The sequence below is a fragment of the Eptesicus fuscus genome, chromosome 12 (assembly GCF_027574615.1).
Source record: "Eptesicus fuscus isolate TK198812 chromosome 12, DD_ASM_mEF_20220401, whole genome shotgun sequence".
Taxonomy (NCBI): domain Eukaryota; kingdom Metazoa; phylum Chordata; class Mammalia; order Chiroptera; family Vespertilionidae; genus Eptesicus; species Eptesicus fuscus.
This window is the reverse complement of record NC_072484.1, coordinates 40061089-40085888: the sequence shown is the minus strand read 5'-3', so window position 1 is coordinate 40085888 and position 24800 is coordinate 40061089. Positions and strand designations below refer to the sequence as shown.

Below are 24800 nucleotides of genomic sequence, written 5' to 3'. Positions count from 1 at the left end.
TGTCACCCTGGGGCACACTGGCCGAGCACAAGCATTGAGAATTGCTCTAAGTTATATCACCAGAAAGAAGGAGCTGTGTGTGTGTGTGTGTGTGTGTGTGTGTGTGTGGTGTGCACTCACAATATGTACAATGAGGTTCACAAAATACACTACATTAGCTGGATAGCTTTTGGGATGCATAAGCGATGTGAGTGCCTTGGCTGTATTAATTTAGCGTTCCCTAGAAATGCCTGAAAAATAATAGGCATTCAATGATTCATTGTGGAATAAATAAATGAAGATTGAATTTCGAGGTCCTTGGTTTTTATTGAGGTCAATATGAGAATGAAGCATTCTCAGCTACTGCAAAACTGGCCTTGAACGTACCATCTATCGATGGAGGAAAGAGCTCTTTGGACTTGAATCTCACTCCCCCTTTAACTAGCTGTGTGACCTTAGGCCAGGAACTGTACCTGTCAGTGTGTCCATTCTCTAACCTACAGAACGTGGACTAACTCAGAGGATTTTTGAGAGGCTCAAATAAAACCATGTCTATCAAATCCCTGACAGGGTCTTGATAAATGTTACTCCTCCCTTCAAATTCTTTTATTTAAGGATCTAGGCAATGCGTTCCACCAGAACATAAGGGTAGGGTGTTGGGCCTCTCTGTATAGATACTAAGGATTATTTAATTCACTTCTGCTCCAGCTGTTATGACATGTGAAGCCACGCTGGATGGTAAACTGCAGTTCTTGGTACTCTGAAAGCCTCATCCACCCCATTCCTCTAAAAGTTTTGGGAACAACAAGCAGAAAGTGGATTGTGAGGGGCAGGGAGGAAGTGAGATACAGGAGCAGATGCTTTGGCAATAAAGGGGCAGGCAAGCACATTTGGACCCTCTGAAAGGACCCCTTGGCTCATTAGGAAAGAGACCTAAGATTTGTGCACCATGGAATCAGGGCCTGTCACATGCTCTGTGGGTATGGTGGTGTGTTCTGGTTTGCTCTAGAAAATTCTGCTATATTCCAGTGTTTTCTGGAATGAGGTCATCATGGACGTAGGGGCCTAAGCAATGAAAACCCAGTATGTGATGGTAGAGACTAGAGTTGCCTCTGTCTGGGTGGGGGTCCTCTTTGGTCAGTGCTGGCCAAGTGAAGTACATAAGTGTTGTGCTTCTCCTGTCTAGATGGGAGTGCAGGTCACCTGGGAAGTGTGTCCCAAAAGTTTTATTTTTTATTTCTTTTTTAAAATCTCAAGTTTATAGAGTATGTTTATTTATGTAGGTGACTCTCAACTTATTAGAAAATGCCTCTCTGCCCCGGCTGGTGTCACTCAATGGCTGAGTATTGACCTATGAATCATAAGGTCATGGTTCAATCCCAAGTCAGGGCACATGCCCAGGTTGTGGGCTTGATCCTCAGTAGGGGGAGTGCAGGAGGCAGCCAATTAATGATTCTCTCTCATCATTGATGTTTCTATCTCTCCCTTTCCCTTCCTCTCTGAAATCAATAAAAAAATATTTATATTTAAAAAAGAAAAGGAAGAAAATGCCTCTCTGGAGAAGAGTATCCTAAGGAAGAAGAAATGCCAGCAAAAGTAACCAGGAGAAGAGGTCACAGAGATGTGGCCCCAAGAAGGCAGGGAGAGAGCCGGTCGGGAGAACTGGCCAGCAGCACCTAGTGCTACCAAGTAATCAACGAAAATGGGGGCCCATTTCTGTGGATCACATTCCATTTTCCCAGAGGTATCTATACTAATAAAAGGGTAATATGCTAATTAGTGGACGTCTTCTGGACATCCTTCCAGACAAAGCCGCAGTGGCTGTGAGGGCCAAGGGCAGGCAGCCATGGCGGTTGCTGCAAGGCCCGGGGTCAGGCCTCGCAGCTGTGATGGCCAGAAGTGGCAGCAGCAGCGGGGAGATGGGGACGGCACCTTCCCCTGATTGGCCGGTTGCCTCCCACAGAGGAGTGGGCCTAAGCGGTCAGTAGAACATCCCCTGAGGGCTATCGGACTGTGAGAGGGAGCAGGCCAGACTAAGGAACCCCTTTCCCCCAGTGCACAAATTTTCATGCACTGGGCCTCTAGTCCATTTCATAAGAGCAAATACTGGTCCCTGAGTTACAATGAAATCACTCCACGAAATGTTGTACATGTTAAAGCTCACACCTTTTAACACAACCATTTTATGGTAAAATAATCATATTATTCGCAACTGAGAATCAACATAAAAATTTGGTGCAATGGTCATAAATCCCAAGAAAAAATAATGCTCTTAAAGACTTTAAATGAATCCCAACCCTTTTCTGGGCTGGCATGTTTATTCAACTTTTAAAAGAGGTCGGCTGTCGCCTCACCTCCTGTTCTTTGAGGGGCCCTGGAGGAAGCGAGGAAGTGAGGAGGAGGGGCCTGCACGAGAGAGTCTAGGATGTGACTACCAGGTGGGCCCTGTATTAGCTCTGTGATCCTGGCCATTTATCTTAAGTGATCTGCAATTTTTTCATCTGTTAAAGGGAGATAATAATTTATGGCTTTTTGGGTTAAGAATTAAGCAGAATAATGACTGCAGCTAGTATAGCGTCTGTCACAAAATAAGTACATTCAGAAATGTCAGTTCTTTCCACCTGCCTCCTCACTTTGTAAAAGTGAGCCCTTTGTTCTGGGCTGAAGAAAAGAATAAAATGCTGGCGGGGGGGGGGGGGGGATGAATGGAAAAGCATATTTCCCTGTGACAAAGAAGCAGAAATGAAGAAGTCCTGAAAAATCTCATCTTTATACCTTAGGATGATAATAATACCATTTATTTAAAATGTACTTGATGCCAGTTCCATTCTAAGTGCTCTACATTTGTTAACTCTTTTCTCTTTTAACCCTAATAACAAGACCAGGAGGCAGGTACATTATTCTTATTTGACAGACGAGGAAACCGGGGCACGAGGAGACACGGAAGGAGCTGGGGCTCCAGGAGAATTGTCTAGCTAAGTGGCAGAGGGAGATCTGAACCTGGGCAGGTTCATTTTCTGGGAAAGAGCCGCTGAGACTGAGATTTGCTGGAAGGAAGTGTGCTGAGAAGTGTTCTGGGATCTATGCGGGGAAGCGAAATGGGCAGAGTGAGAAGTTGGGCTGTGACGTGGTTGCAATAGAGGTGTCAGCAGTGAAGCTGGGATGGCCCTGGGGTGATGTCCCAAATTGAGGTCGGGAGGGTGGAGTCTTTGTACCCCCAGGACCATCTGTGGGTGCACCTGCCTTGGGGAAGGGGCTCTTTCCAGCCCAGGAAATTCCTGGAGAAGGACTCAACTGAGAGATGCCAACTGTCAACCACCCACACCTGGTCCCTTGCATCCATTATAGTCACCCTTTGCCATACTCAGGTCCACTTCCTTTAAATAAATTCTGGGAGCAGCTCTTCTAGGATTCTGGAGGGAAATGTTCGTGGGGTAAACCACATCGCTGATGTTGCAGTTGCTTCCAAGCCACCGCTGATACATGCAGTCACTCCAAGTTTCCCTCCCCACTGGTGAGAACCTCTGCTAATCTATTCGGCTGACCCAGATCCTCAGCCCTGAGGGGTATGAACCTGATAGCCATACCCTTCAGGTCTACAAGTGATGCAAGGCATTTTGACTTCTGGGGGGCAGCTGCCTTCAGCTTCCTATTATTTATTCTTGACTTCTTTGGGTTGGATGGGTGCCGTGTTTTATTAATCGTTTCAAAAAAATCTCTGCAGCTCACGCCCCTCTGGCTACCACTCCAATTTTGCTGCCCATAATGAAAATGGCACCCATTGGTCTCTAGTGTTTCAGGACCCTATCGTCCATTGTTATCAGGGCCCAGTGCGGTTATGGCACCGCTCCCCTCAGCCCTGGCCTACGATGCAGCTGGGGCCCTCTCGCCAGCACAGTCCTGGTTGCCTAGAACCAGAATGTCCTCTGGCCTTCCTCGCAGAGTGGTCCTCTGGAGGGTTTCTGGCCTCACACAGCTTGTCTACTCCAGCAGTCCCACCACGCTGAGCTTTTCCTTCTTTCTTCCACCATCTGCAGAGGCAGCTCTGGCATATTTCTCCTTGACTTTACATCAGCCATTGTTTCCTCCCAGCTGAGCGGTACCCTGTCCCTGGGTCCTTGCCAGGGTGTTAAACCCCATATCAATAAACTCCCCTTTGTCTTATTGATAGTCTGTCTCCCCTTGACCCAATACCCCCAGACTCCAGCCCCATAATTCTCCCAGTTCCTGCAGGTGCATGCTAGCTGGGTCTTGCACCTCCCTTGGGATCTAGTTCTTAGCAGGCCCAGCACACCCACAACCAGGTTTGATTGTGACTAAACCCTGGCTAAGTGGACTAATGGCCGGGAAAGGAGGTGGGGGAGAGTGTGGTCATGCAAGGGAGAGGGCTCTGCAGGTCCTCAAACAAAGGAGTGGGCCACTTAGGCAGGACGGGGAGAGTTTACGAGAACCCGGGGATTCAGGATTGCTCCAGTGCATCAGCTTCCACAGCCCCATCCATCTCAGTCAGGGCTCTGACCATGGGCGCTGGCCCTTTGGAGGCCAAGAGCTCAGCCTCTTCCAGAGCTCCCCTCACCAAGTGAGTCCTGGGCCCGACCACAGCTTGTGCTCGCTGCAGGGATGGGGCTCTCCTTATGCTGCCAAGGACTCTCTGGCCTGCACATTCAGCCTTTAGTTGGTGATTAATCACCCTTAGCTTTTCATTGTCTTTTTTCCAGCGTGTCCAACAACAGCTGTTTGAATCCACTGTCCTTGTAATTCCTGTTTTCCCTTACTTCCCAAACACCTTTCCCACTGCAGACTCTAGAGCATCCCCTTCCCCGGGATGCCATCCTAAATCCACCGTCAAGGACCTACACCACTGAAAGCTCACCACGCACAGCCCCAACATGCCAGAACGTACCCACGGTCACCCCCACCACTGTCAGGCTCAGTGGGTGCCCAGACCCCAAATCCCATTTTAGATCCTTTTCCTTGTACCACTCCTAGTATAAGGTGACCAGACGTCCCGCTTTTGGCGGGACAGTCCCGATTTTTAACAATTTGTCCCGCGTCTCACGGTGTTTTAAGAAAGTCCCGATTTTTGGAAAGAATGCACGACAAGCTAGGGAATGGTGGGAGAACGGGAAGGGAATATACGGTTTTCGGCGACCATGTGGCTATTTAGCCAGGGTATGAGTTTTATATTATTTTTGTTAATTTTATAATGTTAAACTTTAATAATAAATAATTGTTGAGAACTGATTATCGAGAACTGCTTATCAAAGTTCGCATTGTTGACCAGTTGTTAGAATTCGACCACCATTGTTTGGACTTAATGAACAATGGCATTTTTGGGGATTGGCAACGACGAAAACATTTTGTAACTGTCTCTCAGACGATACACATCGTACTGCGTGCTAGTAAGCTAGTTAAACAAGTGATGTCATTACAAATCAGCTATTCAGATAATTTAGGTAAGTAATTTATTTATTTATTTCATAAATACATAAATTTTCTTGAATTTAGCAGGCAGTACTCGTATTATTTATATTTTATAGTGGCGGCAAAAAGTCTAGCGCCGGCCTTGAAAGTGACACTTACGACTTACGTTATGGCAAATTCAGAGGAAAAATAACACAAGTTAGTATTGTTATTATTTAGAAAGAAATATAGGATTAAAATTAAAATAATTTTTTAAAATATAGTTACTTTATAACAATCAAATTAATTTAATTTATAAACTAACAATAAAATATGTTCATGTAATTATGTACCTACTACTGTGTTTTTAAGCAATATGTATATAATAATTTATAATATAATTTTAAATTATTTTTTTTAGATTTTTAACACAATGAGTAAGAAAAGAGGATGCAAATTCAACGATGATCTAAGAAGTGAATTTCCTTTTATTAAAAAAACCAAAAGTGATTACAATATAGACCAAATTTTTAATCAAGAACCACCCCCCGGGCTGAAACCGGTTTGGCTCAGTGGATAGAGCGTCAGCCTGCGGACTCAAGGGTCCCAGGTTTGATTCTGGTCAAGGGCATGTACCTTGGTTGCAGGCACATCCCCAGTAGGGGATGTGCAAGAGGCAGCTGATCGATGTTTCTCTCTCATCAATGTTTCTAACTCTCTATCCCTCTCTCTTCCTCTCTGTAAAAAATCAATAAAATATATTTAAAAAAAAACAAAACCCTCCACCATCCCCCCCCCCCCCCCCCCCCCCCGGTCAATGGGGTCCCGCTTTACCCATGTTAAAATCTGGTCACCTTATCCTAGTACCAACTTCATAGGCTGGTTCTGGGGGAGCAGACTATGAGCTAGAGATCTGCACACAGAAGTTTATGGGAAAGAGTTCTCAGGATCAACACTGTAGGGGGGTGAAGAGTGGGGCTGGGCTGACTGTGACGCCCGCACTTCAATGGAGGGGGTGCTAGAGCTGGGAGGGGCCGTCAAAGTCGTTCTGACCCATCATTTAATGTGGTCACCCCAGGACAGGGAGAGTGACCTTGGGGCAGACAGCTCTCTGGCTGTGAAGCAATCTCCTGGGAAGGACTCAGCAGAGCCATGGATGCCAACCCTCCCAGCAGCTGGGGGGATAAGTGCTTCAGTGCTGGGCTGGGAGTTGGGGTGGAAATCTGGGCAGTGCTCATGACAGGCACCCAACACGCCATGTCGTCCACACACAGAATATAGGATAGGGAGGGCACATATCTTATTTTTAAAGTAAAAATAACTTTAAAAAAAAAGAAATGAAATCTGGAAAACATAAATATTTTATTATGGTTTTTGCTGTAATCTTTTTTTAGGGTTTTTGCCTTCCAGATCTCAAGTGTCCTTCACCCCAGGAGTCTTGTTTCCTGTGGTTCATACTCGGAGCTTTAAGTGAAAGCTGCCTGGATTGTCAGCAGTGCCCACTGATGCCCCTCAGATTGGAGGTTCGAAGAAGTTCATCTCCCTTCAGATTACACAATAATTTAGACTCCCCCAAATTCCCACCATATACCATCCTCATCCTCCTAATTAATTTATTAAGTTATGCTTCAAGGCCCGGCCAAATGCTTCCTCTCTGGGAAGCTAACTTGACACGACCCTCTCAGTATGAATCACTGCGGGTGTTCTCTTCGTGCGTGTCTGTTTGAGCACTTGCTCCATAACATAGTGTTACATCCTTGGCCAGATTGTGGCCTCATCAGCAAAACAAAAACAGGATACAGAACATATGCCCGGCACAGGCTGAGATTCAGTAAATGCTTGCAGACTGAATAAAAATGATGTTTCATTGCAGCATCTTTAGTCATAAATTTTAACTAAAGCTGGAAGTGCCACTGGGTGGGGCAAGTTTCAGACAATATATTTCACCTGTGGGTAAACCCAAGCGCTAAGTCACTTTGATACTAGTCAAAACAAGAAGCTACTGGCAACAGCAAGTGCACACAGTTCCATTTGCTTCGGTCTCTCAGTTCCTGCAGGTGCCGAACTGGGAGGTGTAAAAGTGCAGGTGTAAAACTACTCTGTAATACTTTCCCAGAGTCTTGTTCAGTCTCAGTCGATGTATATTTGGAAGACACTCATACAATACACTGAGTGGCCAGATTATTATGATCTCTGAATGCATAATAATCTGGCCAACTCAGTGTATATCCTATATAATAAAAGGCTAATATGCAAATTGTCCCCTCGACCAGGAGTTCAACCAGCAGGCAGGCCGACCAACTGCCCATGTCTCCTCCCCCTGGCCAGGCTGGCCGGACCCCACCCATGCACCCATGCACCCATGCATGAATTCATGCACCAGGCCTGAATATATATATATATAGTATATATATAGTAAGCTAGTTAAACAAGTGATGTCATTACAAATCAGCTATTCAGATATTATATATAGTGGCCAGATTATTATGCGTTCAGAGTTCATAATAATCTGCCCACTCAGTGCAAGTCAAAGATGTCCCTGATGCTGATACGTGTCCTGAATTTAATGTGGCGAACTACTTTCTTTTTGAGCAACCACTCACAACTTCCACAGCCACAGCCAACCAGTCCCATGCACTGGCATATCTCTTGGGATTTCCTCAGTGTCTACACATTTTGGTGAGAAGATAGCAACACCTACAATGTAGTGAAGAGCCTGGTGCATTCAAGTGGAACCAGCGACATCCCTTGGGTCAGATGTCCAGACCTGTTATTAGAGTCCACATAAAAGCACAACAATGCAAAACTCCAGCCATGTTTTCCAAGGAACACAGGTATCTACAGCCTTGTTTTCATGAGAAAGAGGGTATATAAATGAAGCCGGTGTTCATTGTTATTTTAATCATCGCATAATTAGCATAGGTTCACAGCAAGCTGCAGGAGAAAACAGAGGTTCCTTTAGATATTTGCCTTCTCAGGCTTCCTTTGTCCTTCTGCACTCTGCGGGATGGTGTGGGCACCGGGACTGCTCTTACCTGTAGGAAAGGAAAGAATCTGTCTCCCTTTGGTGGAGGCAACTGTGGACAGAATGAATGGATCTAGCCTTGCTGGGGAGAGTGCGGTGAATTGCTTACCTGTTTCCTAGAGATGAGTTCCTCTCTGGCTTGAAAAGCACTAATGAGGATGCTTTCATAACTAATTTGTTTAACGTCACTTGGGAAAGTAGAAACAATTTAAATTTTAAAGACACATGAGCTCCTTTCTCATGCAAATGATTGAAACAGATGTGAAGGAGGGTCTAAGATTTGCCAACAAGAATAAAAAAGCAAGAATATTCTGAGATGTCAGCACAAAAGCAATGTAACCAAGAAAAAAAAAATGTACAGAAACCAGAAGTCCAGCTGCCTTCACTCTTCATGGCGCTGCCTCTATAAAACCTTAGGTTGTGAGCGCGGTTCCTTTAAACGACAATTATAAGCACAAGCCTCCCTGTGGTCTTTTTTTTTACTTTGTAAATAGCAGAAAGAACTGAACATCTAATTTTTGAAATTCCTCCGGCTTTTCTTTTTGACCTTTGGTATTTGTATGTATTGACAATCTCGAAACCACTGGACAAAAACACCTTGAAGTGTCAAGCTTTAAAAATGAGTCTTCTTTCTCTTTCTCCTGTGCAGCGTGGATTATCTTGGCCTTGTCAAAATACATTCTCTAGTTAGAGGCTGGAAATATCTCCCTCCTGGCTCCAAAGTATTGATTTTCTTCAACACTCAGCTCTGTCAGTCAGCCGAGGGGTGAAAGGTGAAAGTTCACCCTGCACGGCTTGGCTTTACCTTCCTATTAATGTCATGCCCTTTCCGCATTTGATCGGTTTATGTGATCACCAATCACATAGAACTGTTGCTGCCCCGTTTTCCCTAGAAGGACACATTTAAGTCATCAGGAGATGCTAACACAGTTCCTGGGATGGACACTGGGCGTTTGACTAGGGCCAAGATGCAGCCGTCCACTCCTTTAATGTTTATTTCTTAAAGAAAATTATTCGGCTACATGACGAGTGACTCATTTCAAGATGTTCTATGTTGTTGTCTGAAAGTTAAAGAAGTACACTCACCACTTACACATATAACCCTCTGTGAGCCATAGTGATCTCTTTTGTTACTCTTGCTCTTTTGAAAACCAATTCCACCCTTTAATTCAGGGACTCAAATCCAACTCCAAACGAGTATTAAATTAATTGCATGATCTCAGTCCAGCCCCCTATCCTGGGGCCGCCAACCCACGTCATCACATCTGACAAGACATAACTTGGTACAATTAACAATCCATTTAGGAGCAACTTGGGGTGGAGATGAGAGCAATGTGCATGCAATTCCCTTGCCCAAACCACAGAGGGTGCTGTTGAGTTTCTGGTAGGGTGTTTCTCAGTACTCACACTTGGGCCCTGCAGGGGAGGGACTCCCACGCTGCTGTGCTATTGTCCTTTGTGAACAAGTTCACCTTTCCTGAAGGTGAAACTGGGGAAATGGATAATTAGATGGAAACAGAAGGCTTGATTTGGTACCAAAGGGAGTGGGGGTGGGGAGAAAGCATATGGATTTCAATTGAGAATGTTTAAGAGTGAATAATGGTTTTAATGGGAAGAACAATCTTCAGTACCATCCAGCTTTATTTAACACACGTATGTACAGAGGAACACCCGGCACATATAGAATCTACTAAGTGGAGTCATCAAGAGCTGTCTTGGGAGGCAGACATTTAATCCACTCGCTGGACACGGCGAGTCCAGGCAGTACTTTCCCACACAGGTATCGCGTCATGTCATCTTCCGCTTGTAAATGATCAGTGAGGCCACATGTGCCTCTGCGTTAACAAGGACAGGTCCAAATACAGTGCCCATGAAGGTAATAAAACACCGAAAGCATACACTGGCGTGACAATACGAAGTTTACCTCGGTGCTGAGAAACCTAAGCTGTGCTGAAGTGTGGACTGTGGTTGTCAAAATAGCCAAGGAAAGATGTGTGTTAACAAGAATGCAAATATTAGTTTAGCAGTGAGAGATATCTGTCTAACCATCACCCAGAGTTTTGTAATCAAAATAGTCTACAGGCCAATAACTTCGGCTGTCTGCAGACAACGCGGGACAGGCTGGCCGAGCCACTGCCCAGGTGCTTGGCTCCTGCAGGCCTCACGGCGTGGTTCTAAATGCCCGCGGCGTGCGCCATCCATCCGTGCATGCGGGGGGCCCGCCTAGCAGCCTCACACCTGTCTCAGGATGCACTGAACATTTTGCTTTAAGAAATCTCTAAGGTATCCTTCCACATCAGCATTCCAAAACAGCTGTGTAGTCCAGAATGGATATATCCCCACTGCAGTTCACACAGGAGACAGGTGCTGGGGCCCGAGAGGACTCGAGCCCTTGGGGCAACCATTCACCTCAGCTTCTCTAGCTACACCGGACACAACAGCATGTCCAGCAAACAACGTCTACGCTGCATTAGTTCTTGGTTTCCCCCTGGAAACTATATTTCTAATCTTTATAAGTACAATGTACATGCATGTTTCATAAATTCACCTTTGAAAGAACACCCAAAGTCTACAACCAAGGAATAGTACAGGTTTGCCATCAGTGGAAATAACATACTTCACATCAATAGGGGAGAGATGTCTAGTGGTCTTAGTTTCTTAACAGGGTCTTTAAAAATCTATTTCAGGAATATTACAGATATATTTGTTCCCGGGCTATGGTCTTACTCTTTCGTATATTACATAAACCCGGACATCTACACCTTTTAAATTAAGTGCTCCCATTATGGTTTTGGTTCCTCTGTAAACTTTGCATATTTTCTCTGAATTTCATAATTCGCTTTCTATTTCTGCATTAACACCCCATTTTACTCAACTAACCAACCAACCAACCAACCAAATCCCCAACTATATACAGGTCGAGGTTTGTCAGGAGCGATTCATACAGAATATGGTTTGATGGATTTCCCCCATCACTGTGAGCGAGAGCCACAGAATGTGACGTGCGAGGTGAGAACGGCTGGGAAAGCCGCTGGCAGAGGGGGGTGAGCTCTCACCGCGATGCTGCTCAGGCTGACCAAGCCCCATTCTCATACAGACGCCCGGGTGCTTGCGCCACTGTTACTAATTTTCTAGGATACTTGTTTAAAGGAAACGCTGTCTTTATTTGTCTGTAGTTGATCAGTAGCAGTGATAACTGACCTAAGCCGTACGCCTGGGAACTGCAGGGCTCTGAAGTTTCTGGAAGGAAGGGCAAGCTCTGACTTTAACATCTGCAGCCACAGACACAGCGTCTTCTTTTTAGGTATATGTTATGCTTCTAAACTTGTTCTTTTTTTTATAAAAGTCCATTTAAGAGATTAGTTATAGTGACTGGATAATTATATTAACTAGGTCATCAAGAGAGATGATTTTGTTTTAAACTACTAAATACGCCATCACTTAAGCAGGATGTGAGCATTTAAGAAGGCTGTGTGTCTGGGAAACTGTATTCTCCACCAGGGGAAAAAAATTTTTTTTGGTATATTTTCTCATTAATCCCAAATTGGTTAGGTATTAATAAAGAAGATAGTGGTTAAACCCTACGAAATCAGATTAGCAATTTCCTGGCAATCAGCTGAAGGAAAAAAACAACAACCATGTAAACACAGAATCTTTGTGGTAAACAATAATATGTTTTAGGAAATCCAAAGGAAAATAATTTTGACAATGAGGACGGCCACGTTACCTCAAAACCCAGTGCCAGAATGACCGGCCCCAGCAGCACTTCAGAAAGGGGGTGCAGCTTGAGGGGCTGGGCGGCGATCAGTGTTCGCTGACTTTCCGGCTTCCGGTGCAGCCTGCCAAGGAGTGTGTGCCCAGGGACCCGCCTCCCCTCCCTCTCCAGCAGGGAGACGTGACCTGTGACCGAAGGCCACATCCTGCAGAGCGGTGTGTGCATGCCTCTGAATCAATAGGTGCCCCGAGCAGGCGAATGTCCCAGAGCATGCAGAAGTGACACAGACCAGGCTGCGCCCCGATGCCCCTGGGTGGGCAGCACTGAGGAGGGCCCCAGCGTAAGGACAGAGGGATCTGGGCTTCGAGAACTGCACGCGCGAGAGCAGGCACGGGCAGCGCCGGCCTCAGACCATGAAGCGGTGCTCCTTCCCGTCGTGGGCCATCAGGATGATGTTGCGGTTGGACGTCCAGATGAGCCGGGCCAGTCGGAGGGCGTTGTGGGGGCCGGGGGAGGCCGGCTGCACAGGGGGCACCTGGTAGGTTTTAATACAGCGCAGCTGGGGTGCCGAGTTCAGCATGCCGATGCTTCCCAGCAGCGAGGTGTTCATCTGGGGACAAGGGACATGAGAACACACGTGTCACACAGAGACTCCTTCCCTTCCCTGCTGCACAGGCCAGGTGACACCCACTCCCGGTCACTTTCTCCCCACAGCCTTACTCACGCTCATCAGAGAGCTTATTCTGAACCTCTGAAGGGACCTTTCAGTGTATTTGAAGTTGTTCTGATATTATCACAGTAAAAACTTAAATCCAGAGAAATTTTACTTTGTGAGTAGATTCTGACAGCAGGAAAGCGCAATCTTTAAGAAGGATGCTACACTGTGCATGTTAACAAAAACGGTTCAAACCTGGCTGGTTTTGCTCAGTGGCTAGGGTGTTGGCTTGTGGGCCGAGAGGTTACGGGTTTGATTCCCAGTCAAGGGCTGGTACCTCGATTGCAGGTACGTTGATGTTTCTCTCTCTCTCACTCTCTCTCCCTCCCTTCTACTATCTCTAGAACTCAATGGAAAAAATATCCTCGGATGAGGATTTGAAAAAAAAAAGTTTCAATCAGACAGTATTTGGAAATTATGGGTATTTTCTACTGCAGACCTCTTTGTTCTCAACAGTGCTGACGGATGAGTCCACAAAGGCAAGTGTGGGGACTTATAATTAGTTCAAGAAAAGGAAGCAAAGTTAAGCAGTAGACCTCCCCATCCCTATCTACCAACACCTGCCCTCCTCACCTGCTGTTTAAAAAATTCAGTCTCTGGAAAGCTCTACTTCGGTTTGAAGGGAAAATATGAATCAGCTACATCTGAACACCATGTCTGTGCCTCACTGTTTTGCTGCCGTGCTAAAGATAGTATACTTCCACGCCTTATTAGCAGTATCTCTTTATTAGTCATTGATTCCTGCTTTCTGGCAGATTTTCTGAATTTGACTTGAATTTTAAGTTCTTTTAATCCATTCACATAAGTGAAAACTAACATGGAAATTATGGCTCCCAAACAACTATGCATTCGGGTCCAAGTGCTGAATATCAGGCAGCATCTTAGTAAACTGCTGTCCGGGTGACTGCATCTGATGAGCCCTTTAGATGCCAAATATCAGTTAACGTTTTCCCAATGCATGCCTTTTGTGGTATTGCAAACCACAGGGGAACCACACCGAAAATCAGGAACGAGGTCTCGGAAATAATGTTTTCCTTTGCACTACTCTTCCCACCAATTCTTCTCCATCTAGATGTGTGACATCCCGGGGGTCTGTGTGAGGCATGCAGATTGTGACCCAATGCATGCAGACGGCTGACAGCCGGAGCCCTGGCCAGCCCTCGGACACTGAGAAGGGCGGGCGCGGCCGCTCTGCGTGTGGGTCAGAGCAGCACGCAGCCGCTCCTTCCCCGGGCCTGCTCAGAGCAGGACGGTGTCAGAGGGCGTAAATCACGGCGTCTCTAGCAGGATGCGTGCAGGCTCCACTGACATTTTCACAATTTAAATCATCTTGAGTAATAACCCTTTTAAGATGACTAATGTTACTGATTTTACTGCATTAATAATAGTGCCGAACACTGCACAGAGGTGAAAAAAAATCACTAGTGTCCGAGGTCACATTTTAAAACCAAATGTATGGTTATCATTAACTCTTTCTGTTCAAGTTCGGTCGCCATTTAGAGCTGGGCAGTCCCTACCTGTCATCCTGCAAAGCCTCGCCCCTTGTTCCTTCTTCCCCGAAATTCCAAAACAGAACAAAAATGAATGCCTTATCGCTTTCTGGAGGTTCCCAAAGAGTTGCAACATAAATAATGATGGTGAGCTTGATTTTATAGTTCTCACTTGTACAAAAAGTAACAGTGCACAGTAATTTAGTCCTCTTACAGATCATACCTAAACGATCCAGAAAATTGCCGGTTAAAATGAACTGGCATCAACAGGCATACCGTGCTTTTAAAAAATCTAATTTCTCAGTTGATAAATAACCACAAAGTACTTTTCATTCTTTATGGATTTTCTATGAAAATGTGTATGAAGCCTGATTTCTGCTGGTGGCTTAAAATGCTCAGGGTATTCAATATGCTCACACGTCCTTATTTTTAATTCTTCTCTTCAAATTTAGCCAAGTACGAGAAATGGCTCGAGGGCTAACAAGGGGCAGGGAAAGAATAACTTACTGGAATTTTAGAATGGAAAGATTTACATATATATGTGTGTGTGTGTGTATATATATATATATATATATATATACACACACACACATATATGTATATGTATATATATACATATATATACATATATATGTATATATATATATACATATATGTGTGTGTGTGTGTGTGTGTGTGTGTGTGTGTGTGTATATGTGATGGGTTCCCTTTACAAGCTGAGCCATCCCTCAGACGATTGACAATTGCCTTCGGGAGGGTCAACAGCCTTCCTGCCTCTGGACAGGACTATGCCAAGTTCTATAGGGTGTATAACTATTACAGTTGCACAAGTTGGAATGGTGAAGACCCTCATGTTAGACCACCCTTTCCCTATGACCTCTTCAAATTATAGATGAATCTGAAGTTGTAAGGGTGAGTATTAATTTTTCTAATAAACTGAGTCACTGAATTCTCACCAAAACAACTACCTATTTTGTTATTCAGTATTAATAATATTTTTTGCCATTGACTGGCTATAAACTCTGCTAAAGTGAGGGCGATTTGAGCCTTAAATGAAGGAAAATGACCTGGAGTTGTAATATTTGGTAACATTAAATTTTTTCTTGATCATAAAGATACTCATTGTGGAAAATTGAAATACAAAAGAGAAGTATAAAAAAGAAAGCCGAAATCCCACTGCCCAGAGATAACCACAATTTAGTAAATACCTTCCAGACCTTACATATACATAAGGAGAAGTTAAAATTTAAAGGATTTTACATAAACAGGCTCACATTAAAAGGCAGTTTCACAATCTGCTTTTTTCATTCAACAAAATGTTGAGGGCAATCTTTTCATAGATAATCTATAGTTAATGACTATAGATTTACATCATCCTTTTTAAATGACTGAATAGTATTCTACTATATGATGGAATAAATTAAATAAATGAAACCAATATCCACCTAATTTATTATTAGCATTTATGAAAGAAGATAGTTATTTGTTGTTAGAGGGTGGTGGTAAAATTTACGTGAGAGAATTATGGTTGTATTTCATTACTAAACTCCCTTTGATCAAATATCAATGAATACGATAAACTGAAATATTCAAATCATAGAAATACCTTGTTGGAGAGTCAAGGAACTGAAAGATGAGCAAATCACATTGTTCAATGGCTGGGTTTGTAAACTAACGAAAATGTAACTGTGGCTTTTCCCTTCCCTTTAAAAATAATGCTTCACAAACCAGTTCTCTGAAGCTGATTTTCTGAACACATAGAAACACATACAGATGTAATTCATCAAAACAGGAAGTGTTTTATTGCTACTCTCAGAGTAACTGATGCTGCACACAGCCTTTTACTAAGTCTCGCTTGAGTAATTATCCACCCAATACTTCTCATTAACACTCATTTCTCAGCAAAGATTTTAATAGCTGATGGCTTTTGTAAGGTTCTCTATTAATAAGACTTCGTTAAGTTTTCAAAATATATTACAGTACATTTACTGGAATAATAGAAGAGTGTGATATCATACATCATTCGAAATAAACAATATGCATCTAAATAAATCAGCGAGTCCATGTGGGGACAGCAGTGGCAGATCCAACACTACTCTCTGGGCTCTCTTCAATTCAAATAAAAACTCTCTATACATCTGAGGAGGCTTTACTGTGTTTTCTTGATAGGCTCACATAATGTTTCTGTGACTTCCAATCTGGGTATAATGTAAGCACGTGAGACATGGGCTGCATTTTAAATTCTAATGTTGGGTTTAGAGACTTGGGTGTTGCCTGACTTGCTCTGGTGCTCATTGAACATACTTGCATCCTAGGAAAGTAAAGGCAACAACAAAATTTTAAATTAAGCTATTTTTGGGGGGGACGGGTAGGGAGTTGGTAATTTTTAATATTTTTGTAATTATCAGCAGTAACATAATTAAAAAGAAGATTGGATAGAGATTAATCACTGGTGGTGAAACAAGTTCTACTGTAAAAATTAGTTGTTTAAAATTAATACTCATTTTAATCAGAATAAAACAGGCATTCTCGTGCCAGTCAATGCTGCTTGGGTTTTAAAAAAATGTTTTAATAATTTGGGGAAGAGCCCAATGTGGGAAATCCCGGATGCACACAGAATGAGATACTATAAACGGCCATGATGTTAACACGAGGCTGCCTCTCTCCCTATGCCCTAGGCCCTGTCAGAGTTGCCTGGATGCCTCCTATTCATCAGTTCTTCCAGGCCAGGCCCTCTCACCAGGCCCTGCGCACCTCTCCCTCAGCACCCACTCCCCGCTACCCTGCCTCAGCATCAGCATGTCTCGGCTCAGACGTCGCGTCCTCATGAAGCCATCCCACAACCTGGCCTCAGGTTCCCCTCCATGCTGGCGTTGCTTTCTTATTTACCTGTGCCTCCCTGAGACTAAGTTTCGGGAGAGCAGACCGCCCCCTTTCCAGGTTGCTACATGCATCCTCGGTGTACCCTGCATGCGAGCACTGGGCACATAATCAGCAAGCCATGAATGCTTGACATCGGTTGAAGAAGGGACAGAGGGCTGGCAGCCGCAGGCAGCCTTTCCCAGCAGATCATGCCGTACACTTCAGGGCCTGCAGCATCCTCGCTTACCTGCCAGAAGGAAATGTGGCTGTCAGTGTTCGAGTAGGTGGCAAGATAGCGTCCATCAGGAGCGAAGGCCACTGCAGTGATCGGGCCCTTGTGTCCATGGATTGTCTAAAATAAAAGTCAGAGTCATTAACTGGACTGTTCCACAGAACTATGACACACATGCATGCAGATGCATTCAGTTTTGAACAGTATGTCATGAATGTTAGATGGTGCTATGTACTTTATTTTATTTATAAAACCAGGTTAGAGAAATCAGAAAGCAGCCAGAGTTCTCTCCCTGGTCTCTCCAATGTCCAGTCTTGTTTTGAAGGGTCCACCTGTCTCCGAGTTGGCAGACAGCATGAGTCTAAGGAAAAGCACATTCTGATGGGAAAACTAGTATGTTAATTCACTTATGTCCATTAGGGGGAAGAATTTTACAGTTAATTAGGAAGGTAAGAAACTGATCGCCAAATCTACCCACGAACCTCACTCATCTGTAATGAAAGACAATCAAAGCTGTATCATGACATACCTGTCCTGGAAGGAGTTAAAAACTATCATTTCAACCCCTTAATAATTATACATTTTTCATGTTTTATGCTTCATTTCCTACCAATAACACTGTGTTTAAATGCATATGGCTCCAATTAGTAAACACACATATATGCATGCATTGTAGCTCTGACCACACATATAAATCAAATACTATTAAAAACAAGTTAACAGGAATAATTCTGAGCTTTTGCCATATAGCTCTCATTGATTTAACCATGAATAAAAAAAAAGGAAGTTGTACTTTAGACTAGGTCTTTGATAAAGTCTTTACTCATAAAAAATTATACTAAAATTTAATGATATTCATAGTTATCTAAAACACTGGGATACTAAAAAATTAGTATATTATTATATTAATGTCCCTACACTCAACTATTAAAGAGCATGCATCTCCCAAATTAAGCAATATTCAGTCTGCTTACAAGCTCTAGGTTGGTCTCCTCCCTGTGTCTGGAAAGAAATGGGGAAATGTGTTTCCTTAAACCAAGACAATACCAGGAAGGTTTGTGTCCATTGGCTGAAGAATTGTGAACCGTGAATCTTAGTGGAAGCAGCAAGTTCATCATGATTAAGCCCCATACATATGGTACATTTCTGTAAGATTCTTCTCATAATTCATTTCTGAGTGATTAAACGGTGGAAGGAAGAGGGGGGGGGGATACAAGGATGTTCCTCGTGCTCTCTAGATTGTGTTCTTTACTGTCATTAGTTTTTCAGGGCACTGTGCGACCCAAAATAATGCCTGTTTTTCAATGGAGGAAAACCATATTACTGGTCTACGCCTGGGCTTGGGGCTAAGTCAGACTGCCTGGCTGCATTTGGGCTCCACAACTTACTGACTGTGGGACCTTAGGCAACTTATTTACGTTGCCCAACCCCAGAGTACCCAGGTCTATAACATAGAAGTTATGATGATACGATATTGATAATACCTGCTTTAAAGAGCTTTGTGAAAACCACACAAGTTACTATAGCTACAGCACTCCGCACAATGCATGGAACAGAATAAGACTCAATAAATACTATTAATTTTTGTTACCCCAACCCCCTTATTGAAAGGTGACCAGACATATATACTTGAAAGGTGTTAAGAAAATAGATCTTAAATGTTCTCAATGCAAAAAAGAAATAGTGGTTTTGTGAGGGGACGGAGGTAAATGCCATAGTGGTAATCGTTTTGCAACACGTAAGTGTATCAAGTCATCACCTTAAAACTACACAATGTTATATGTCAATTATATCTCAATAAAACTGAAAAAATGATTAGACAAATATAAACAGTCATATAACTGAATTACTTGAGTACATCATTTAATGAAAACCACACATCAAAAAATCCCTAATAATATATCCCAGAATTGGCACCCACTAACATACTAGGTGGTCCAGAAACAGATTTCAGACTGTGGAGCTTAAGCAACTGTGGTAACTGTCCATGGTACTAGCCCACAAATGTGGTGCTAAATTAAGCAACAGGGTGAGCATGCTGAATAACTATTGCAAGAAACCAGCTCATCATCATCTACATTAGAATGAAAATTATTGTAGGTATGGGGGGAGGGGGAAATGAAAACAATTAAAAGGGGGAAAATGACCATTCCCCACTTACTAGGTCAGTTTAATGAGCTCATGGGGGTAGGGAGGGGACAGCTTTGATTGTTTTTTAAATCAAGATTCAGTTATGTTAAAAATCTGAAATTCTGTTGGGCCAATCTGAGGCTATTTTATGGTTAAGATAGTTGATTAAGCAGATATCTTGTGAAATCAAGATTTCTAGCCTCTCCTGAAACTGGAAGCTCAGGCAATCCTGGGCCATAGTTCACAGGTAGGTGCCAGAGGCCAGTTCCAGCATGTCAGTAGGGCTGAATCATCTGGGATGGCTGAAGAGCACTCCCCCAAACCTGAATAGGATCGTTTGCTGCCAGACAGCTCAGGGCATCTTAAATCTACATGTTATTGCCTCCTGTTGGCCAAACACCTGAACAGATGTAGGCTATTCCCCAAACTGACAATGCTTCTGTAAGCCCTACTCTTTGAAGTGTATTATCTCCACCTTGCCTTAGGACAAACTGTGTTAATAAATAGCACAGGGTCCTGAGTCAAGGGGTAGTCTTTTAGCTCCTTTAGCTGAAGCTCCTCTGACCCCCAACGCCTTTCAAAATTATCTTTCGTCCTTGGACTCCTTATTGAATCTACGCATCAGCCCCTTTCTCCAGATTGCGAAACCCTGTGTAATGCTGGGATAAGAACTCCGGCACGTGGGGACATCCATCAGTCAGTCAGAGCTCAGCCACTTCGCCAGTCCCAGCCCTGACACAAAACAGGGCCTGTGTACCCAACACGGGCTGCCTGGCTCCCTCACTTCCTGCCTGGCCCCTCGTGGCATTTAATGCAACCATTCCATTAAACACATTTGAGTGACTAGTTCTTCCATGCTCTGGGAGCCCAGTATGCATCTAAAAGTGAGAGCAGGTTGAAAGCTACACTAGGAAAAGTTGGCCCTTCTTGCAAGCTCCCCAAAGCCCAGTTCCGTGCTTTGGACCCCAAAATCTCAAAACAGAATGTTAAGCCTGCCTCCTTCAGATTAGCAGCCCCCTGTGATCAGCTATTGGAATGTACTTCAGACAAGAGAATGCACCGGTGAGTTGGCTAAGAACCAGCAGGTCCAGAGGGTGTACCAACCCATGGGTCACATTTAGGGACCGCTCTGTGAGACTAGCTAAGTTAGCCCTCTTGGAAAGGCAGAAAACCAGAGATACAGGCTCCTCAGCAAAGTCTTCATGAACTATTTCATATACGTCTTCATCTTTCACAGAGGGCTGGTATTTACAACATCTATGTGAATATTTCTGTATCAGTTGAAGATGCTCTTCATTACGTGTCTAATAGACGATCCTGTGAAATAAGTTCATCTTAGAATTTTCTGCTAGTAAAATATTTATCTTCCCAGATCAATTTTGTTGCTTTCTTTTTATTATGAAACAATAATTACAAAATCTAAAACGTGCTCACTGTACTGCCAGGAAACTCAGAACTAGATTTATGCTCATTCTGTGTGTCAAATACTCCTGAGAAGGCTAAAAAGAGCTAATTCCAATGTAACCCTGATATTTTTTTTGGGGGGGGGGGCCTAGCAATCTGAGTCTGTGCCAGCAAGCCCAGTGCACATTCTTGATAACCTATAATTAAGTCACTACTACCTCTTTCCCAGAAACTGGTCTTGCAGAACCTGTTATCTAAATACAGAGGCCATAAAATTGTGAACTGCCCCGGAGGGAGGGGTTAGTAATGCTGGCGTCAGGCCAGACCATCAGATATGGCCTGGAGACCCTCAACACCTGGGGACCTTCTTGCAAAGAACTCGAAAAGGACCGGAAGCGTAATCCATATTTGTGGGACAAAGACCCCAGAAAGATATAAAAGAGAAGCCCCCTGCATGTTACTTTACTCAGATTTGGGAAGTTATTCCGATGAGTCCACCGGCATATTAAACAGTGTAACTTCTTTTCTCTAAAAGCGTTGCTTGGTTTTTCTTTGGTCTTCTGCAACACTCCTACTTATTTCACTAATCATTGTCCTGTTTTCCTTTGTTGTGGTTGAGGTCCTGTTAGATACTGAGTTTATTAATCTGTTAGTTTCTTTAAAGTCTATTTTAGACACTAGATCAGAACTCATTAATATACGCATATGCGCACACAGATGCACACACCATACCACATGCCAGATGCCCCACAAGACCCTATGGAAGCAACACAGACACCATTGAGCACTGACTGCAGTGGCAGCTGAGAGACAGACCTGTTGTCTCATAAGAACACAAGTACCACTTGTGGTGGCTCAGAGAAGCCCGCTGTTTTAGATGGTTTGGTGCATCTGGGCAGTTCATTCCAATCTCAGCCTGAGAGATGCTCCAGCCCTGGGTATAATGGAAATGCTGCCATTGTCTGAACTGGCAGCTCTGTGCAGGCACCACCTGGACTGACTGGCACCTCTGCTCTGGCGGCAGAGATGCAGCTGTGGGCACAGCGAACCCGTAAGTGCTCTGTGATGGAGCAAACCTGATGGTGGGATCTTAAATGCTCAGCTGGAAAGAATATTTTCCAAAATAACAGGTTTCGAAATAAAAGGTTTGGTCCACTTTTTATATGCGAATGAGTATCATGTCTTGTTATATTTTTAGCCAAAGAAATTGCTGTCTTGAATAGACAGAGATGGACTATAAAGAAATTAATCTAATTCGAGAAGTGCCTGAACAATAAAAGAAAATCAAGCAATTATCCCTAGCGGGAGACAGAGTGTTGAACTGCTAAACACCCACTCCCCCTTTCTCTCATGAAAGAAAAGAACTGCGAGGCAGGGCTAATAATGAGCAATACTTGCACTTACCCAACAGTTTTCAACAGGCACTTCCAATGTGCTCTGCGAATATAATTAACCCTGCTATACAGAGGAGAGTCACGACTTTCTACAGCGATTTGGTCAGCGTCAATACGAGCTCTAACCACCTAGAATATTCTCTTTAAAATTTCTCTTTATATGCTTTGTCTCTTCCTGGAGCTCTTGATATTGTTTCCCAATGGCAAATTTGACAATCAAACCCAAAAAAGTAGGACTCTATTCCACCCACTTTAAAAAGTGAACAAGATCAAGGAGAACACTGTGCAGGTCTCATCACTTTTTTAAAGGGGAGGAGAAAAACCCAACCAGACAAGACACCTTCCTACTTTCAACAGAAATCGTAAAAATTTCCAAAAGTAGGTAAAATCTTGCCATCAGTAGGTAAAAACTGAGCCAGGTGTTTTGTACAACATTTGCTAAAATAAGGTGAACAATGAAAGAATTTGGACTGAAGCTTCAGAGCCCCAAGGTCCAGGGGCTGAAGGAAGAGGCTGCCTTGTTCACAGGCCTGCTCGGGAGCAGTTTGGGATTAAGTCAGGCAGTTGCAATTGCGGGGGGGTGGGGGGGAGGTTGGGGGCAGGGGGAGGGCAAGCGGATATTTGAAATGCCTGCTGAGCTGAAAATATGTCCCCAGTTGGCTGTACATGGTGCCTGAAATTTCTAAAAATATAATTGTGCAGCCATTTCCCTAGACTGGGCTCTGGCAGAGGAGGATACATGAGGGACGAGCATGGCAGAAGCCTGGAGGTTAGGGTGAGCCTCATGCAGTGCCGTCTGTGTGCGGAGGCAGGAAGTAGGTTGGAGATGGGCCAGACATTCAGAGAAGTGAGTACCTAGGAAGTGAGGACAAGCTCTGCAAAGAAGAGCAGCGGAAACACCAAAGGCCTTCAAATACCTCTGACTTCCTTGTGGTGGCCCCTCTTCAGGGTAACAGACACCACCAAGTGCGGCGCCTTAAGTAAGTACTTCCTGAGGAAAGAATAATTATAAAATTAGGGACCTGGATCTTTCTGACTTGGGACACAACATACCGAAACTGAAGGCATCAACCAGGATGGAAGTAGATGGCAAACGTCCTCCTAAAACTCTAGATTGAAGAGCCGGCTTTCCTACGGGCTGTCCCATCACAGTGTCCACACAGGAGCCGCACGCTGCCCTGGGGCGAGTCTACAATGATTTTGAGCAGAGATTTGACAGTTGAAAATGGGCTGTTTATCTCTATAATTTCTTTCCTTGCTGGAGGGCCGAGGTATGTTTCGTATTCACATTATGCCACCTCTATGTGATAGCCTGTTGTGGCTTTTTTCAATCCAAGGGGCATTGGCACTATTGGATGAATTGAGTTATTTTCCATCACTATCTAATTGAAAAGAATATACATTCTGGGTGAAAGACAAGTAGATTTGGTATCACTTTAATATCTTAATGGAAAATAGATTTAAGGATAAGTATAATAAAGGGAGCTATCTAAGTTATACTATAACACAAAGGCCTCAAGTAAACAGAATTTCTTCCTTACAAAGAGTTGCAGCATTTCCCATTTTCAGTTATTGAAAGTTACTGAAATGTCACTTGGGGATAAACTGACAGTGACAAATTAAAGGAGCTTTTCGATATCTACATATTGGCAATCTTTGGAACAAGCAATAGTCTTTGAAATTTTTTGGCGGCGGATTATATGCTAAACACATGTAACACCCTCATCCTGGAATAATAAGTATCAATATAAATGTGCAAGATTTGTTTCACTACTGTAATTTAGTCATTAGTAATAATTTCAGATTTTTATTACATTGAGGCTTTTATATGGTCAAAACTTTCTGAAACATAATTTGCTTATCTGTAAAAGAAGACAGATATTATTTGCCCTGCCCTGTATGTCAGAAAGTGAGAAAGAAGAATTTGGAGCTCAGGAGAAGGTTTATGGAAGGAGAGACAGATTTGGGAGGTATAAGCACATGGGCAGATATATTGGGGCATAAGTCCTGCACTCAGCACTGTTCCTGGCACACAGCAGTCTCTCCAGGAATATCTGGGAATGACTGGGTGGTTGAGGTAACCCATGCAGAGCGAGAGAGAGAAAGACCAAAGGGGAGAGGATGAAATAGCAGAGGAGACCACTTGTGGAAAGAGTGGACAGAAAGGAAAGAGGTGGGTCTATTCTACAAATTATAGATTTGAAATCCTCGGATTTAGCTAATACTTTTAAGTGAAAGATTTTAATGTTGTCCCCAATGTACAAATCACTTTTTGGGGAATTTTTAAACTGTAATTAATACCTAACAAAACTGCTTTGAAGTTTGATAAATTTTTATTTTTTAAATAATAACTCTTTATCAAGTAGTAATTATTTAATTAAGGATCAGGAGATAAATGATGAAAAACTCAAATTTCTAGTTTCATAAACAGATATCTGAATTAGAATAAAT

The 24800-nt window shown here is 43.5% G+C and overlaps 1 protein-coding gene across 2 annotated transcripts in view; it reads right to left on the bottom strand.

Moving 5' to 3' along the window:
- Positions 1–9992: 9992 nt before the first annotated feature.
- Positions 9993–24800, bottom strand: part of WDR7 (WD repeat domain 7) — a 304621-nt gene continuing 289813 nt past the window's right edge. For both annotated transcript variants that reach the window (XM_054723656.1, XM_054723657.1), the window contains 2 exons: positions 17437–17541; positions 9993–12732 (listed from right to left, as the gene is read on the bottom strand). In XM_054723656.1, coding sequence (XP_054579631.1) covers positions 12529–12732; positions 17437–17541 — 309 coding nt within the window. In that variant the 3' untranslated portion in view covers positions 9993–12528. The remainder of the gene's footprint in view (positions 12733–17436; positions 17542–24800) is intronic.